This window comes from Lycorma delicatula, chromosome 9 (assembly GCF_047948215.1).
Source record: "Lycorma delicatula isolate Av1 chromosome 9, ASM4794821v1, whole genome shotgun sequence".
Classification (NCBI taxonomy): Eukaryota; Metazoa; Arthropoda; class Insecta; order Hemiptera; family Fulgoridae; genus Lycorma; species Lycorma delicatula.
In genome coordinates, this window is record NC_134463.1 from 41,609,222 (window position 1) to 41,629,530 (window position 20,309).

Sequence of the window (20,309 nt, forward strand, 5' to 3'; positions counted from 1 at the left end):
TTATTTTCTTGCATAATAACTATTTTTCATATAAAAATGACAGTATGTAAACAAAGTGTTCCATTTATCACTTCTTCATCTGACCACGGATTCTATAAAACTGTGAAATGTACACTTTCTGCATTTAAGGATTAAATTTTTAAGGAATTAGATTGAAAGTTTCTTAATTTAATTTTAATCTATTGTTATATTAAATATTAACATTGAATTAGAAAAAATAATTTTATCAATAATAATGACAACAATGACAAGTAATAATAATAATAAACATTCAAAATTAAACATGATGGTTTTAATACTTAAAGTGTTTTGTTTTAATACCACTCATTTCATTTACTTTTTAACAATGATAACAACAATAACGTATTATGCTTTAATTAAAATTAAAATTAGTTTTGAGTATATTTTATTGTTGAGGTAAGAAACACTATGTTCAATGTTTTCATATAATTATCTATAATAATAAAGCTGTAGTGTCTGTTCATTTTTATGTTTTAATTCTAAACGTTTATTTAACAAATTAATGGTTTCAATCATTTTATAATTTTTTGTATCTATCTGTTACTCTGCTACATTAATAATCACTGATATAATCTGAATTAAACTTTTATCTTTTAAAGTTTGATTGACAAAAGAGGCTACATAAGGCCGGTGAATCGCATAACACTTTTAAACAAAACAGGATGTTCTATCACAGAAGAAATCTTTTTATTGAAATTATAGAAGGATGATTATTCTGTTATCATGTTTCATTTTCCGGCAACTCATGAGTTCAAAATCTTTTTGCTAATATTGTGAAAAACATGATATTGAACAGATTCAGATAAAGTAGTAGGAATAGTTTTGATAAGTATTTCTGATTGTAGTCAAATAGTTACGATATTAATTTTAAATAAAGTGGGTAAATATTCAATTTGATTTAATGAAATAATTACACCTTATTACAAAATAAGTTTTATGTACTATTATTTTTTTCTATTTGCAAATTTATCAGTCTTTTATGAATGGAGTATTTCTACTCGACTTAAATCTTTTATTTTTATTACACATCCTAAAAAAGTCAAAATATTTATTCAAAATATTAAATAAATCTTGCAACTATCCATACTGTCTTGATTATTTGAAAAAAATTGGGCAAAATAGACTTTTAAATTTTCTTGAAAAACATGATGTACCAAAACTTACTTTAAAAATGATTTTTTGAAAATTTTGTCTACTGACAAATCTATTTTTGTAATCTTGTAAACACTATTATTTCTTTAATATCATATTATTATTATTAATTATTTATATTATATATTTAAAAAATCATTTTTACTGTGCAGCAGCAACTGTAAATAGCAAAATTAACAAATTAAATTTATAAAAATAAATAGAAGAATAATTAATTATATTTCTGTATTATTAAATCCTAATTTAATTAAAAACAAAAGATTGTTTTTTTCTTTTAATCCAAATCATAAAACTTTAGTGGTGTATGCACAAAGAATCAAGAAAAGACTTTTATGAAAAAAAAACACTTCAACAAAAATGTAAGTCAGTTTGAGTTATATAATTATAATTTTCTGTTTAATGAGACTGATAAATTACTACGTAAATGTTTAATATTAATAACTTTATAAACGTTGACTTATAGTACAAAATGATAACCTAAAAAATTCTCTTCATTCTAGAATAAATTTATAAGCAATATTAAAAAACGAAATATTTTCTCAAATAAAAGAATATTTTGATAAAAAATATTATTTATTAACATTATATAAACTGTGTATTTTGATTTTAAAACTTAAATAAATAGTTTTAAAAAAGAACTTACTGTGAATTAGTTTTAAAAAGTGATCTATATTTGTTCTGTGGATATATTAGAATACAATAATAGAGAAAAAGAATTATAAATTGGTACATTAAATAGTTTAAGGAAAAAAGTTAATTATATAAACATAAAATTTGTTTTAAAATAATAACATATCAATGAATATATTAATTCAAAAAATGATAACGGTAACAATGCATTTTACGCTAAAAACTGTTATTCTTTGTTTTAATACAAGGATTAAACACATCATGTATTTGTGTTGTATTACTGATTGGTATTTAAACTCACTTTCTAGCACTTGAAACATACATAAATGAATTAGCAATCTGTAATAATGAAGTGACTATTAGTACATTTTCAGTAAAACTACCAATAAAATGAATAAATACAGAAACATATACCACATTGGTGTTTTATAAATTGGACATAAATGTATTTTAAGAAGAAATTTGAAAAGTTTCTTGGAATTAAAAAATTTAATATCATTTCAAAAATAACATTATTTTTTTACGAGACCAAAAATTCAATAATTAATAAAATCACATAAAAAAGGTTGATTTAGTAATAACAAAACTTTTTGATATGGATGCATTACTTATATTTTCTCATATATTTAAATCACCTACTATTCTGTTTTAAATTCATGTCCTTAACTCTTGCGCCTACTCACATTTCGATAATCCTGATGGTGTGTCATATGTTCCTTATATGTTTAAAACTTACAATGATTGAAATGAATTTTTAATTTAGATTAATTAATGCCATGAGTATATTCATTTATAAAATTCAATTGTTTAGAATATGAATTTTTTTAACTATTTAATCAATTTAATTGTACAGTGTAACATGTTTGTCTTGTGTTGAGTAAGTGGAGGTCACAATTCTCATATCTAATAGTGCAATAATAAAATCTCCCAGAAAGAAACTTTTTCATTATCAAGAACATATTTCTAGAAAAAATAGCCAAGGTTTTCTAAAATAAAAGTAAACTTTTATTATACCAATTTTTATTTTTTGTTTTCTACAGCCAAATATTTTTATTTGCTAAATTAAAAAAAAATCTTTTATCTGTTTAACATAGAAACTATATTTTGATTAAGAAAAGGAAATTAAAATGTATTTAAATCTGTTTTCTAAATCCAATTTTTGTAATTTTTATATTGAACAAAAATATTTATAAGATTATGCCTTTTTTTTCCAAAAAGTTTTAAAACAGCACAATTACAATAGTAGACTTGAAGAAAGTGATGGAACAAATATTTATTGATAACAATATTTATAATAAGATTCATTGGAAGATGGTCATTATCTAATTAAATTTAGTTAAAACCATTGCGTTATGCAACTTGGTATATTGCTGATTGTGTGAATAGAATTTTCATTAATAATAACTTTACTATTTCTGTCTCCCATAAAACAAAATTTCTTAGTGTTTTATTTTATGTCAAATTCTCTTGGGGTGATTAAATTGATGATTTCATTAGCATCAAAATCAAATGCATTATTTTGCTTTGAAACACGTTAATAAAACTTTAAGCTTGCCATCATTGTAAAATATTTATTATTTATACATATCTCATCTAAAGTGTAATATCAACTCATATGGCTCCAATAAACAGTCAGAATGGGTTTTTAAGATATAAAAATGGACTGTCTGATTACTATCTGGCACCCAGTAATATGAGTCATGTAGACTGATATTTAGAAAATTAAATATGTTAACTTATTCTTGTTTTTTTAAATTTATGAATATGTAATGTAATTTTTGCTAAAAAGAAAAAAAATGGTCATTTATTCTTAATAAATAACTGTCCATCTCTATTAAACCAGACAAAAGAATTGTTTTCATGTTATCAATATGTTATTTACAGATATTCAGCAATTTATTATAGGAATAAATAAAAATAGTAATTTTTGTTTTGTTTATTATGCAGCTAGTTGATTAGTAGGTTAGCGAATGTAAATTATAAAAGTTTCATAGTTTTTGTAAATGGTAAAGGATATTCACAAAAAAAAACAGTATTTAATTGGATCAATGATCATTATTTCAGCCTCACTGATATAGTTGCAATAATAATTGCACTAATTTGAATACATTGGTTTATAATTAATCTCCTGATACTTTGTGCACATATGTTGTGAAAATACATGTTCTTTGTTTATTATTTCACCAACAACAAGCAAGAAACTTACTAGTTCACTGACATATTTATTTTCATTCTAACCACATATTTTCACATTCTAACCATCATATACAGCTATTCTTGATGTAATAAATCCATATTTTTTTATTTCTAAGAAAATAACAGTCATATATTCTTTGACAATATATAAAGTATTTAAATCATATTTCTTTCATGATTTGGATAACTCAAGTAAATCTTTCCATGGAACTGGAAGTAAATGCAAAAAAAATAATAATTTTACATCCTCAGTAATATTTTAATGTGATAATATTTTATTATTATGTTAATCTGTAAATACAAACTAAATGGATTTCTCTTTTGTGACAAATTATTCATATAACAGCCATCCACTTGCAACATAATATCAATGATTGTTTAAAGTTACATAATAATGTTTATTTAAAAATTTCTAAAATTCAAAATTTTGCTGTAAATTTTTTAGATTAAAAAACATTTAAATGTTTAATAATCTATGAAAAATTTACTATCCTGTTTGTGTAGTCTCTTTCAATACAATTTGAGTGTTTGGGAAAGTACTGTCTTTGTATAAGACAATTATACAAAAAAATGTATTGAAATATTACAATAGTTCTGCTATTGAGAGTAAAAATATATTGGTTCCGAGACAAACTACTATTATGAATAGTTACAGACGTTACTATTCCGACATTACAGTATTTAATTGGCAATTTATTTATGCTAGTAATAAGTTAATTAATACAATCCCAAAAATATTTTTTTTGTAGCCGCGTGAACGATGTTGATAAATATGTTTTGGTTTGAATTTTTTTGTAACTTCTTTGAATTGAATATCGATTAAAATGCATTGTCTTAAGGAAGAGAAATAAGGAGATAATGGTTTTCGTTTTAGTTTTATATATGTTTCAGTCAGGAGGAAGTTTTTGTTAATTTTTAAATCTGTAAATAAATACGTATTTAGAATACTAAAAGTAAATAATTTATAAGATTTTTTTGATCTCTGTAATATTATGTCAATACTAATTTATAATTATATTTATCGTAATTATTTTAATAAAATGTAACTTGTTTATTTTTTTAAAGTTTTTACTTTTGTAAGTGACGTTCTGTCTTTGAATAATTTACTCTTTTGAAGACTTAGGTTGAAATAGTATTATGAAAATACAGAATTTTAATTTTATTAGTATTTAAGTGTAACCTTGGAAAGTATTTAAATGTATAATTCTCTTTAACTTTTGTTTATAATGCTTTCTGTTCGCATTGAATTTAATATGTCTTTGTATTTTCAGATTACGTATTTAATTTTGAGTCTAGTTTCTATTTTTTTTATAATAAATTTAAAATTACAGCTTTACATTATTTCCTACATCAACTATCTTTTAATTTTTGTCTTCTCTTATGCACGAATAATAAAACAAATTTTTTTATTAGCTGGGATTAAATTAATATTCTCATTCTTTTTTATTTTGTTTTAGGACCTGGAAAAGTTTATAAATGAATCCTCACATGGTGTCATATATTTCTGTATGGGTTCGATGTTAAAAGCTTCAACGTTACCAGAAGAAAAGAGATTAGATTTAATAGAAGTATTTTCTAAATTACCACAAAGAGTATTATGGAAATGGGAAACAGAAACAATGCCTGATAAACCAGATAATGTTAAACTTCTTAAATGGATGCCACAAAGAGATGTTCTAGGTAAGTTTTGAAAAAAAATTATTTTAAAACTGCTAGTATTATATATATATATATATATATATATATATATATATATATATATATATATATATATATATATATACAGGATGTCCCATATAAAACGCAACCCAACCTTATATTGGTAGGTATTGAAATAATAAAAAGGCATGTGTAAATTTAAATGTAATTTTTATTATTACCATCCATTACCTTACATTTAGAGTAAATGTTGGAAGTGGCCGCCATCTTCTTGAATACAAGCTTCAATTCTTTTTACAGCGTTTCTTGCAACTTTTTTCAAAGTTTGTGGCTGGATATTTAATACAGCTTGTTCAATATTGACTTTCAATTGTTCAAGTGTTCGTGGTTTGTTGCTGTAGGCGTTTTCTTTGAGGTAACCCCGTAGAAATATTTTTTTCCGCGATATCGCGCATCACACGCCCAACTTCTGCGGGTGTAATTGTTTTTCGTGATAAACGTGGGGATTTTCAGCGCTCCAAATTCTATTGTTTTGGCTGTTTACGTAGCCATCCAAATGAAACCGTGTTTCATCTGTGAAAAATAACGAATTCATAACATTAATTCCCTCGCGCAGAAATCGACGGAAGCGTTGACAATATTGTAGCCGTTTTTCTTTGTCGGGCTCAGGAAGTTGATGAACCGTTTGAATGCAATAAGGTCGTAATTGTAATCGTTTGGTCGCCCGATGAACAGTTGATCTAGACAAATTAATTTCAGCAGACAAACGTCTGATCGATTTATTTGGCGAGGCGAGTAATCGGTCTTTGATTTCAGTGACTGTATCTGTATTCAACACTGACGCAGATCTTTTGTGTTCCTTGTTATTAACAGAACCGGTCTCTCTAAATTTTGCGACTAACCTTAATACTGATGTTTTGTTAGGAGCTGGTTTATCTGGGTACTTATGGCGAAATAAATCTCTTAGTACCTATGTACTAAATCACTGATTTCGTACTGAAGTACTACTCGACAATGAAAACACGTTCATCTAGCGAAAACACCATCTTGTCTCTAGCAATACACTGAACGTTATAAGTGCATTGTTGTTACTATCGGTAGTGTTCTACTGCGTCGCCGCGATGTTCAGATGTTGGACGAGTCCATTTCAGTAATGAGTAGGGAAGAAACTTGACTTTTGAAATTTCATGGATGAGCGATTGATGGGTTGCGTTTTATATGGGACACCTGTATATACTCTCATTCTCTCTCTCTCTCTCTCTCTCTCTTTCTTTCTGTGCCATGTTTCTCTCATTGCAAGTGTTTTTGTAGTTCATTTTGATCCATTAGATAACAATTCAAAATTTAATAAGTTAATATTATTTTAAAATACAAGAAAGATATCATTGTAATATTTCATTGAAAATTTATTGTTTAATTATCTGATTATTCCATAGCTTTAAATTTAAAAATTAAAAACATGGAGTTACTTAATGGATTAGTTATGCATTTAGAAGACACTCATAAGCAAGAAAGAAAAAAATAATAATAACGCAATTTAGAAAATATTTAAAAAATGTATAATTATTTATTTTGTTTCTAAAATGCCTTTTAATGGAAATATTGATATAATTTTTTATTTGAGCTGCAAAATTTTATTTTTAAATACGTATACTTTTTAATATGTATGCATATAAGGTTTTTCAAATTATTCTAACACAGTATCACTCTATTTTATTGATTATTAATACTGTCATTAATATATTATTCACTAAAAGTAATAAACCTGAACCTGCTGTTGGAGAGATACCTTCAGATTCTTAAATCATCTTATTCTTGACGATTTTAAATTATAAAACTAACATAAAAAAATTGGGGAATAAGGAAGATGGGTATCAAGAACTACATAGATTTAAAGGAGTATATAGAGATCTGTTATGTTTTTATCTGAGACTATTGCTGACAGCAGTTTAAAATTTTACTGACATACTGAACCAAATCATGTAATAAAATGTTTTCAGTCATCTTTGAGATTATCAACAGTGACTGGTGGTGTTGTTGTTTTCATACCAGTACCAGTCGATGTTTTTTTTAATTAGGCAAGCACATTTCATAATATTCAATCGTGTAAAATACAAGAAGAAAAAATCAAGGTTGTTGTCTGTGTCAGGGACTTTTTGATTTGTGACTGTAAAGTCGTTAGCAAATGTTGATTAATGTTACAGTTTAGCTACTCAACATACTTCTCATATTGCCTGAAGATCACTTAGAAGACTAGAAGACTCAACTCTATAAAGCCTCAACATTATAAAATACCTGAGACAAGAATGAATTTAACAGAACTCTCCGATTCACTTCTAACAAAATAATTAAAAATAAAAAAAATAAATTGAATAACATATGCCATATAAGACTCAAAGAAAATAGCTTGATAAAAATTTAAAAATCTAGATGCACTGTAGCCTTCAGAAAAAACAATCAAAACAAATGATGAATATATAATATAAGCGCGAAAGAACACAATACCAATAGAAAACGTAAACTAAAAATTTTAAATTATGCAGTTCTCTGGATTGGTCAAATTGAATGTGGTTTTAATTAAAGAAATAATGAATACTTAAAAATACTTTATAGTAGTATAGATACAAATCACAAATCCAGCACTGACATCTTATTCTACTTGCACACAAAAAAAAGACCACCCTTAACACGCTTAAATAATAGATGGTTATCTATAATGAAATAGACAACCATACAAATACACACCACAACAATATACTAAAAGAACAGATACAGTTCAAATTACAAACACTTTACAACTGCATCCTTAATGTGGTCTGCCTACTTAAAACAATTTGCCAACTGCAACATCAGCACCAACTGATGAAAATGCTGTAAAAGATTAACTAGGTTTTTAAAATTGTTTTATTGTGCTGTTTGTTCAGAGTGTTATTATAAAAGTTAAAATTTTAAATTAAATGCACAGAATTGCCTGGCAAGGAATCATTTGACAATACAATAAGAAGTGGTATCAAATTGGATATAATTTATTTCCAACATTATTTAATGTTGTTATTGAAGTTAGGAAACCAAGACAGACAATGGTAAGGGAAAAGGGCAAACTCTGAATTTTGCTGATGACTATGTTTTGGGGATAAAAGATGAAAGCTGTTTAAATTCAGCCGAATGCGTGGAATGAGATTATGAGAAATTATATAGTAAATCTTTTACAGAACTCAGCATTTTACACTTTTTTTGCAGTTTACTTGGAAACTAAAACCCTACAAATATAAACGCTTATTTAATACCCTCCAACTTGAGATAAATGCAACCTGTTAATATTTTAAATTACTCAAGCTCAGAAAGTAGTACTAGTAAAGCTTTCATTGCTTTAATAAATTACGTACTCACAATTGAGCTTAGTTTTCCTTTCTAATTTTGGGTTTAAAAGTATGAACCAATAATAATAAATACATACAGTAGGTGATGTTTGAAAATTAATCGAATATATTTTATGGAAACATTACAAATATTCATGTTTAAATTTTTTTTAAGAATAATTTTATAATAATAAATTTATGAAAAATAATCAATCTTTCAGGACCAATATATAAAATAATATTATATTATCAAGAAACCAGAGATTTTTGAATAGTAAGTAGATAAAAATATTTAGTTCTAATTGGCACTTAATAATAGATGATATAGATTATAATAATTCATTATATAGTAATTAAACATTATATAAATATACTGCTTGATGAAAATAACAAGGAACTGCACAGAATTTGCCTGGCTGGATAAAGGGAAACTGCAGTAGAACCTTGATTAGAGCTGTTTCACAACATACACAATTACAATTCTTCAAGGAGGATTATAGTACATATTTGTGATTTATTTTAATAATAAAACCTTAGTTTAATATTCATTATCAATGAAGATTTGAATTTAGAAACATATACCTGGCCTTACCTGTTCCATAATCTACCCTCCAAAAAGCTAATTTTCTTACAACACTTACATGGGCAAAGTTTAAATTTACATCTTAATAATCTCATTCAGTAAATTCTACCAGTATTGCATCGGTCATTCATGTATGATGTGAATGAATTTGGAGGGATAAAAATACAAACTGTCAAATAGATAAGAGGGTAGATAGGTAAATATTCATTCTGAAATATTTAGATGGAGTGTTACATATTTGATCCTCCCTCAAATTAATTCCAATAAACATTAGATTATTTTAAATGCTAATAGGCAGAATTTTACTACAAAGTAGAAGAAAATTTAAAATAAAGTGGAATAATAGTGTTTATTTATGATTATGAATAATTCTAAATTAATACAAAAAAAAGTTGGGAAAATGATGCTTGTAAATATTTCAGAAATAACAAAATGTGTACAAAAAACAAATGTAAAGAAAATGAAGGGAAATAATAGGAGAATTATGCAGTAACAATGATAAAATAAACAGAAAAAATATAAGAGATAAAAAGGTTTTTTCCTGGGAGAACCTAAAAATTCTATATTTTATGGAGATTAATTTTTATCATCATTGATTAAAATTATATTGAAGCAAGAAAATAATAAAAAATGATTTTCCACAGAGTTGAATTCTTAAAGACTTTTACAATCTAAGTTTGAATTATTTTTAAATATGTTTAATCATAAGTGAAACATATTTGTTTATTTTTTTAACAATGAAATGAGTAAGTGTGAATTTTATCTTGGATTTACTTTTATTTTTTGTGACAGCACATCCAAATATTAAAATTTTTATATCGCATGGTGGATTACTCGGTACAACAGAAGCAGTGTATAGTGGTGTTCCTATAATAGGAATGCCATTCTATGGTGATCAAGCCGTTAATGTAGAAGCAGTGCAAGCAGCTGGAGCTGGTATAAGACTAGATTTCAAAAACTTAAATAAAGAAACATTAGAGAATGCTATAAGAAGAATATTAGATGATCCTAAGTAAGTAAATGTTAAAACAGTAAAAACAGTTGTGGTTTTGTTTTAATCTTTTTCTTTTTGTAATATTAGTAATTTCATTATCATAAATAATTAATTTAGTAAAATTTTTTTATTTCCTTTTTTAAGTAATTAAAGGCTAACTCAAATTACAGTCATTGAAACAGATGGATTTTTATAATGTGTGAAAAATGCCAAGCTAGGCTGGGATTCAAAACCACATTTCTGATGAAAACCAGAAATATTACCACTCCATCATAGAAGTTGGTTGAGGGTAATAATAAAATAAAAATATTGATTTAAATTTAATTTACCAAATAATAATGCCTTTTTTTAAATTGAGAATATTCTATTAATTTGAATATAGAAGAAATAATGAATTTTTGTAACTGAATGCATATTCTATGTATATATATACAGAGCCTCACAGTCAAAACAGGAAAAATTTCAGGCGTGTTTTACAAATTATCAGAATATGTTTTAAAGGTAAAAACAAAGTTTATAAAAATGTGTGCAGAAATGTTTTATTTTCAAGTTACAGTTGCAAAAAATTTTCCCCTGATTTCTGTTTCAAGGATAAAATGAAGTCACACTGAATTTCTTTGAACTTTAATTAAGGAGTAAATTTAATGGTTTTATATGGTTTTTGGTCTGAAAATTGAATAAAACAGGTTTCAGAACTGAATAAAAATAATTTTTAATTTCATTTTTTAGGTTTGATGAACAATAATTTTGTTGAAAAGTCTGTAAATATTTGCAGAGAATTGAATTCTGAGAATTTAATTCTAACTATGTATGTAAGAGTGACTAGAAGAGTTTAAGAAATTTGATTTTTGTTATAAACAAACCAGATCGAATGTGACAGAAAAATACTGCATTATAATTTTAAATTAAAACAAGAATCATTTCAATATTTGAAAATATCTGGAAACAAAATCACAAATTATTTATCCAGCGGATCTGTGTATGCTGTTTCAATGGTGGCCATTGAAATGGGTCCAGTGATATGTGAATCATGATTGATACAGCTACCTGGAAATAATTCATTTAGAAAATCACACACTCATAGAGCAAAATTAGCAGAAGCCACATCCCATTATACCCAGATACATTTCATGATATTTTTGTCCTGAAATCGAGATATTAGCTGCATGAACCTTACTCCAGGAAACCTGACTCCTGGTTCCTTGAACTCCAATAAATTGCATATTCAAAATTTTATATTGGAGACTGCTCAGTTGAATTGGCGATTATGACACAGTTTGCATTGGCTACTTCTTTCATCCACTACGTGGTCTGTCTTTAACACTGTCAGAAGTAAATGAACATTTCTTCCAACAAGGATTAATGCTTTACAAGGCAGGACCTTGTTAAAATGTTTATAAGTGCATTCATTATTTGTGGCGTTATAAATCTCATGTGTTGTCATTCATGCACACAAACATTTCCACAACACTGCAGCTGCCTTTGCATCAGCTACGGTTTTGTAGCTGAAACAAAAAAGCGAGTGACTGACCTTGAGAACAGGTAAACTGCAGTAAAAAAATTATTTCTTAGGAAACCAATACCCCATGACTTTCAAATCAGTAGCAACATGTCATCTCTGTGGCAGAATGGTAGCGTCTCAACCTTTCATCTGCAGGTCCCAGGTTCAAATCCCAGTCAGGCATGGCATTTTTCATATGCTACAGATTTCTATTTACAAAATCCCATGCACAAACTTCTTTATAAGCTTATGTGGTGAAAATTAATTCATTAGTAAAATAACATGTTGATTGCAAGAAGGGGTACAGAGACTTCTTGGACATATAGTACAATATAGGCTTCAGAACAAAAACAAAACAAAGCAAAACAAACCATCACCAAAAAAACTTGATTCACAATTAAAAAAAAAAAAAAAAAAAACAATCATAATTAATATATTCCTTGATGTTCTACAATGGACAGCAGGATATAACTACTAACACAATAAAAATAAAAGTGGTCAATAGTAATATATGAGTAGAATCAAAATTTCCTGACCACCTCGTACAAGCAAATTACAAATCCACCATTAATAATGGCTTATATTCAACACACATCCTGAAAAAGGACATCTTGAACATTAAAAAGTAAATATACATGCAAGATGATATGCTAAATTAACGGACAAGTTCGAATTTAATACGCCAAAAAACAATTGAAAATTGTATAGAAATTGTTCTTACAAATGGGACCTTTCTTTTGCAATTAGTGGTAAAACCACTGTTGCACTACCATTAACTCTGCTGAAGAAAGTGTTCTTAAACAGCGTGAAAGCTGTGGATGTTATTTTTTGACATTCTGCTTGATAGCCAACACTTCTGAACGGAAAGTAAATACCGGGGCCTGATTTAGATTCCAGTCTCCAATTAAAAAATATTGCGTAAGAGGTCTGTTTTACATCTTTAAAACAGACATTGTTATTTGCATGTTTGATGTTATTGTAATTTCACTGTTGTAATAATGATAATAATAATAATAATAATAATAAAATTTTTTAATTATGTTCAACAGATTCATTGAAGATAATTTTAACATTAATTTTATTTATCAATCAATTTAAAAAAAAAATTGCGATGAGATTTAAATAATTATTTATTTAAAAAATTATAATTACTCTTTGGTTTAAAGTTCTAATACTGTACAATCTGTATATTTAAATAGATGCTATATAGAAATATTTTATTTATACATTTTTTCCTGACTTAAGCTCATGAGTTTATAACAATAAACATTAAATGAGAAACTTGATTAAATTGAGAAATTAATGATGAAATAGAAGATATTAAATAGAATTAGATATCACATGAGAAACATAAGTGAGATCAGATATTTAACTACAAAGGGAAGTAACTGCAAGCTTAAACCCAATTACAGCTATTTTTTTATTTTTTTTAATCAAAATTAGAAATTAATTTTGTAGCAAATCAAAAAATACCAAGGATACAAACACAAAACCTTTTGCACGCAAGGTGGAGATACATGTTTATCTCTTTATTTACTCTGTTGCATCGGTCAGCAGAAACGCGACTGGGGAAATATGTTTAATCGGATTACTTTTTGAACTCAGATTTGTGTTTACTCATCCCTCAATTACAAAGGACTTTTTAATGAAAATTAATTAGTGGATTTTCAATTCTGATAACCGAAAATATTGCACAACAAAAGAAGTTTTTTTTTCAATAAGTTCACTATATTTTTGAAATACTTAAAAGTTTATTTAGACTTTATTTTACAGATACAAAGAAAACGCAAAACAGTTATCGGAAAGATTTAGGGACAGACCTCAATCACCATTAGAAACGGCGATTTATTGGACAGAATATGTAATAAGACATAAAGGAGCTCCACACCTTAGATCAGCGGCTGTTGATCTCACTTGGTATCAGTATCTTTTGCTTGATGTTGTAGCATTCATTATTTTTATTCTTATCGTTACCGTAACTATACTTTATTACAGTATTAAATTTATTTATAATTTAATAAACAAAGTATTTTCTAAACCTCAAAAAAATGAAAAAAGATCAAAACATAAAGATGACTAATATTATATTAATGTATAAATGAAATTAAGATTCCATGTATGAAATGTTCTACAATCAGTATTCTTGTTTTGAAATTTGTAAGAAAAAATAATCTGCATATCTTTGTATTTTTACTATTTTTAAAATAAATTTTTGGTCTGATGTTTTGTGATGACATGAAAATCTTTGCAACCAGTGGTCTAGTATTCATATAAGTTACACAAAAGAAAATGAAACTAGAAAAGTTATTCATTTTTTAATCGAATTTATTCTTATTCATTAAAATCTTCACTTATGGTACAGATTTCTGCATGGACCACAAGCATATGTTATGGGTATTGAAAAAAACACATACGAAATGGTCTGAAAGATGATGAAAAACTAACCTGATCGGGTTAGTTTTCCATCAGTCACATTGTGGACTGATCGTAACTTTTCTTGTAGTTCACTGTTTAAATACCATAAGCATTCTGTTTATAGTTATTTACATAACTTTTTTCCACACGTTGTGCAATTTAGTTAACACACAGTCAATCTGACAATTTTAAATAGAAAAAAATAAAATTTTAATAATTTACTATTTACTATCAACAAACCAGTCATTAACTGTACAGTGTACTGTTTATTTTATATAGTCATTAATTGTACATATCATATCCCATAATTAGTACATATACTATAACAATGAATGAAAAAATAGATGTTGATATATATGACATGTACTGTAATTATGAAGCTGTCTGTATATACTATGAATAGTAGATGAGCTCTAAAAAAGTGATAACAGTATAGCAATAAAGGATGTCAGTAAGTAGAAAAAAATTAATAACATTATTATAATTTAAAAAAGTAAGTAATATGAATAAGTTAAAAGTAAAATAAAAATTATGTTCTAAAACTCCTAGGCGGAGAGAATTAATTGCATTCCAATAAGAAATAAGTTATTTAGGCCGAGTCATGCTAGTTATAATTTTTTGAAAATGAAAGTGCATATTTTGGTAAATATACACAGAACTTTTCTACATACTATAAAGTAAAATAAAATAACAAAAAACCTCTTTCCTTCTTTGTTGTAATTTTAGATGAGAATGACAGTCATATAAAGAGTGAATGACATCCTGACCCCCCCCCCAGAGTTTTTGAACCTTCAGTGTTTAGTTTTGAACACCTTCAGTGTTTCACTTGTGTGAAACACAAAAACTCTTTCCACATCTAACTTCAATTAGATTATGCTCTCAGATCATTACTTGAGTCTTTGAAACACCAAAAATACTGTTTTCATACCAACACATAAGTGTTGTTTGCAACAACTACAATTTTATCCTACAATTCAATTTACTCAAAAATCAAGAAATAAAGTCACAAATTTAATCTTAAATTTAATCTTTAAACTTCTAATGAAAACATACCGTTAACAAATAGTTTTTAATAAATTACAGTATGATTCACAACTAAATGAGTTATATAAAGGATATGTGATAAAACAAGAAAAATTATAAATGAAATAAAACAGTAATTACAAAGTAACACAAGATGAATAAAAATGGAAAGATTAAAAGATAACAGCTTAGAACACTGATTTCTCTGCAAAGTACAGATTGTACTATACATCAACCCCACTTCTTTTTTGAAGCGCATACAGTTTCACAAATGATACCGTATATGCTTCATGAGAAAAAGATAAATAAACGTTGATGAATAACATCCATAATATTCATACTGAATGAAAATATTCATATTACTCAAGAAAACAACAGGTCTAATTATATTTGTGAAATGAAATCGAACAATAACTTTATCCTTTGTTCTTAACGATCAAGTGTCCAATTTTCAGTATAACTGCTTCTGTAGATGCTAATACATTGTTGGATCGATTAAATATGTCGCACTATTTACTGGTGCAACCACCATTATATTGAACTGAAATGATAAACCCCCTTGATATTACATACATATATGCAAAATGGAAATCCCAGAAATAGTTCAGATAAAAACAAAATTCAATAAAATGCTAGTAATTCAAAACCATAATTATTTCCATAAAAAAAAGTTAAGATCATAATTCATCAGAATTTAATTTGGAACATCTTTAAAAAACTGTTTCACCAACAAAAACTACACAAAAGAATAAAAACTGTGGCAGTATTTACATATAATATTAAATTTCATTCCATGTCGACTCTATTATGTACAGAATTGTTATTTTTAACAGAACTGTGTATTTAAATATAAGATATGAGCTTTGTAAATTTGTTAGAATATAATTTATAATTCTGTAGAATAAATATTAAATAAATGCAACAATTAAAAAAAAAATTCATTGATTTTTTTTCATTGTATCATTATAATCATCCACTTTTGATTTGCAGTATCTGCAGTATCTGGACTGCACTTTCCAGTATTTGCAGTATCTGGACTGCACTTTTTTCTTTACTCTAGCATTTTCAAAATAATATCTGGCAACAGAACACATAATAAATGGAACAATCTTTTGCAATGAACTCTAACAATAGGAACCCAAAATTTAGTTACGATGCATTAGGTAAATATTGTCAACACCTTTTTAATCAAAAACCAAATAATATATTTAAGTTATCCAATAGATATAAGGATCTGTCGATGACTACAACTATTTTAATTTTGCATTCAACAAAGTTATTTCTGAGAATTCTGAATAGGAAGATTAAGTAAAAAAAATGTGGAAAATTTTCACAATGTAATGGAAGAAAACAGAAGAGCTGGTTGTACTGCTAGGCTGTAGAAGATTAAAAATTATGGATAATCTAGAAGGAAATGGGATCTATCAAGAATTTAAATGTTTGGCTGGAAATAGAAGAGAATGGAGATGTACCTGATGAACATAAAGATACTGTGCCTTTAAATTTTTGATTTGTACATCTTCACAGATTCAATGCATTATATCTGGTATATTTTGTTTAGAGAAGAAAAATTAAAACAAATCAAAATAAATAAAATTTAAACATTTACATATTTTTATTGCAGCTCTGGGGATCTCAATGGTGAAATGGTAATGTTTCTGTCTAATCTAAAAGGTTTTGGGTTCAAACCTTAGTCGGATGTAGCTTTTTTTACATATTACAAAATTCCATATTTCTTTTCCTCTGGTAGGCAAGTTCCAGAAGCTATAAGAAGCTTCATGGTAGTTATAAGAAGTACATACAGCTGGACCAACAAACACTTTTTACCTAACATCAGAATGTCGAGGAACAATTACACAGCAAAATTACAACAAATTACAATATTAAGGAATTTGAAAGTTGTTTGTAATCTGATAACCAATTTTTATGTTATTTTGTGCACAGATTTAAAATATGGCCACCATTTTTTTCCATCACCTAAGAAATTTTCACAATACTAAAAAAGAAGTATTATATAAGTATTCCTCATGGAAAACTTTTATTTATAAAAAAGTAATAGGCAGTGGTGGCTCACGTAAAGGTACTGTGGAACTGCAGCACTCCCTATTTTCATTTGATATTATTGATAACATTTAATATAATGAGTCCTCTTTTCTTTAATTCTTTCTTTATACTTGTACAATATATAATCCTTAAGCTTAATGTCAGTAGCCATCCACCAGTTTATGAAAAAGTTACAAAAATCTTTGTATGGAACTGTGCGCCTCGCAGTTCCACCAGTGTGGTGTTTGGTTGATTTGCACATACGCACATAGGAAGCTGCTCGCGTTCCATTTCCTTTATATCTTGGTGAAATCTTTCACCCTGTTCTTCACTACAGCACCAAGATTTTCAGGGAAGTAATCAATATGAAAATGCAGAAAATATACCTTCAAGCTCATCAAACAACCCAAGTCTTGGAATTTCATTAGCATGTTTTCCACTATACACCTAAAATTTGGGTCCTTATTGTTCCCAAGAAATTTCTTTACAACCTGTTTAAGTGCTTTCCATGTTTATTTTTCAATGTTCTCCATTTTGGTTTGAAAGTCTTCATCTTTAAAAAGTTTACGAATATCTAGACTAGTGAAAACGCCTTCTTTCACTTTGGATTCTGACAGTTGTGAAAACTTATGGCATATGTATTTAAAACACTCTCCTTCTTTAGATAGAGCCTTCACAAATTGTTTCATCAATCTCAGTTTGATGTGAAGTATAGGTAGGAGGACTTTCCATGGATCAACCAAACTTTTCTGTATTACATTTTTGCTTTCTAGTTCTAATTATAACAATAATTGAAAGCCAGAGTCATCTGGGAGCTTTCTTTGACACAACGTATACGACTGACTGCTACAACTTACTACTTGTGACAATGTAAGCAGTTTTATTTAACAATATGTTAGTGAGTTCTGCTAATACTGTATTGACATTTTTAATATTCTAATGGTTAATGTTTAAAATATATAAAATGTTTATTATTTTTTAGTTTTACCATAAAAATGCCAAATAGAAAGTGCAAATTTATTGAAAACTATAGTGAGACATATCCGTTCATTAAAAAAGGCAGAACTGAATATGAAGTCTCTTGCAAACACTGTAATATGTATTCAAGTTTTAGCCATGGAGAAATTGCCGATATAAAAGATCAAGATCTTGGTGAGAGGAAAAAACTAAGTGGTCTAATATTGTTGATTATTTTGGGGGAAGGGGTGACCCGGTTTAATTTGGAATAAATCTGGCAACCCTAGTTGTATTATGTGTATCACCCAGAAACCTTTCTGATCTCATCCAGTGCAAGGTCAGTTGTCACTGAAGAATAACTTTAATCTAAGGGGATTGATGAAATTCATTAGCATTATTAAAAAAAGTCCATTGAGTGTGAAAAGAATTTTGACAGAATTCTTTCTATCTTATTAAAACTAAATTTTTAATTATAAATTTATCAAAAAGTTGAGTCCAACAAGAATGAAATTGTACTTGACTGTAAATATATGAGTACTAAAGGTATAAAATAGCAGATATTTGAGCTCAGGATGTCCTGAGATCTTGTGTATATGTATAAGCACATCAAATGCTCATGCTTGCTCTCTTTTTTTAAAATATATTTTTCTTTTTTAGTTGCTCTATACATCTTATAGGGAATTTCATTATTACTGAAGTAAATACCAGTCAAGTTAAAGTAAAATAATTTTCTGAATAGAAACTTTGACAAAATTTATTAAACTCATCTTAATTTTTTCATCTTGATGGCATATTTTACAAACCAAGACTGAATGAGGGGTTAAAATATCAACAACAAACACCATATTTAATGAATTATATTCTGTAGATCATTATATTATAAATATAATATTAATAATCTAATATAATATAATATTAAAAACATTTCAATTTGGAAATGCATAGATACATATTACTGGAATTTAGTTGCTTATGATTATAGTAAGCAATAAAGATAAAATTTAAAAAATATATATTTCATTCAATTATCAAGGTTCTTCTATTCATAAATGTAAAAGACATATATTATAATAGATAAAATTTTAATTCACAATCTACCTACTAACCACTTTAATATTATTGTTATGTACGAATGCACTAACTATTTATTAGATGCAATTTTGTATGATTATATAATTTTGATCACTTATATGAATAAATATATATTTTTATTTGCTGATATATAAATGTATTTATATTATGAGAAAAAAAATTATGTATGAATGTATTTGTAAGACAAAAGTATATGAATTTTAAAAATTATTATAAAAAGTTAGTAAACTTGTTTTTATTTAACCTAATCATATTTTGACTTTCTTAATTAATAGTGAAGAGTGCAAACAGTGTTATACTTAAACATGACTTCCTCAAAAACTCTGCATTTACAAATTATATAATTATGTTTATACATTTATGTAAAATACATGCATCACAAATATTAAAATGAAAAATATTCAACTTTTTTTTTTTAGTAAGGGACTATGGAATGATTTTCTTGTTTTCTTTCCATTATAGAACACTGAAATAATGTATATTCAATAAATTATGCGTTCCATGAGAATAAAACAGTATATCAAAACAGATGTTAGAAATCTGAGGCACTTATACAGTAACACAAGAGCACACATCAAATCATGTTGAAAAATATCTGGTATATCTTGAACATATATTTGTCACTTAATACAGAATGTTTCTGGTAATTCTGCTAATGTTACAGATGCATGAAATAAGCAGCAG

At 26.8% G+C, this 20,309-nt stretch overlaps 1 protein-coding gene across 3 annotated transcripts in view; it reads left to right on the top strand.

Annotated features, from left to right (window-relative positions):
* LOC142330556 (UDP-glycosyltransferase UGT5-like) overlaps positions 1–19,571 on the top strand; it is a 78,571-nt gene extending 59,000 nt beyond the window's left edge. The window contains exons 2-4 of one of the 3 annotated variants that reach the window (XM_075375906.1): positions 5,457–5,679; positions 10,393–10,612; positions 13,869–19,571. In XM_075375906.1, coding sequence (XP_075232021.1) covers positions 5,457–5,679; positions 10,393–10,612; positions 13,869–14,175 — 750 coding nt within the window. In that variant the 3' untranslated portion in view covers positions 14,176–19,571. The remainder of the gene's footprint in view (positions 1–5,456; positions 5,680–10,392; positions 10,613–13,868) is intronic. The other 2 variants (XM_075375907.1, XM_075375908.1) reach the window with 2 other exon arrangements.
* Positions 19,572–20,309: the final 738 nt, after the last annotated feature.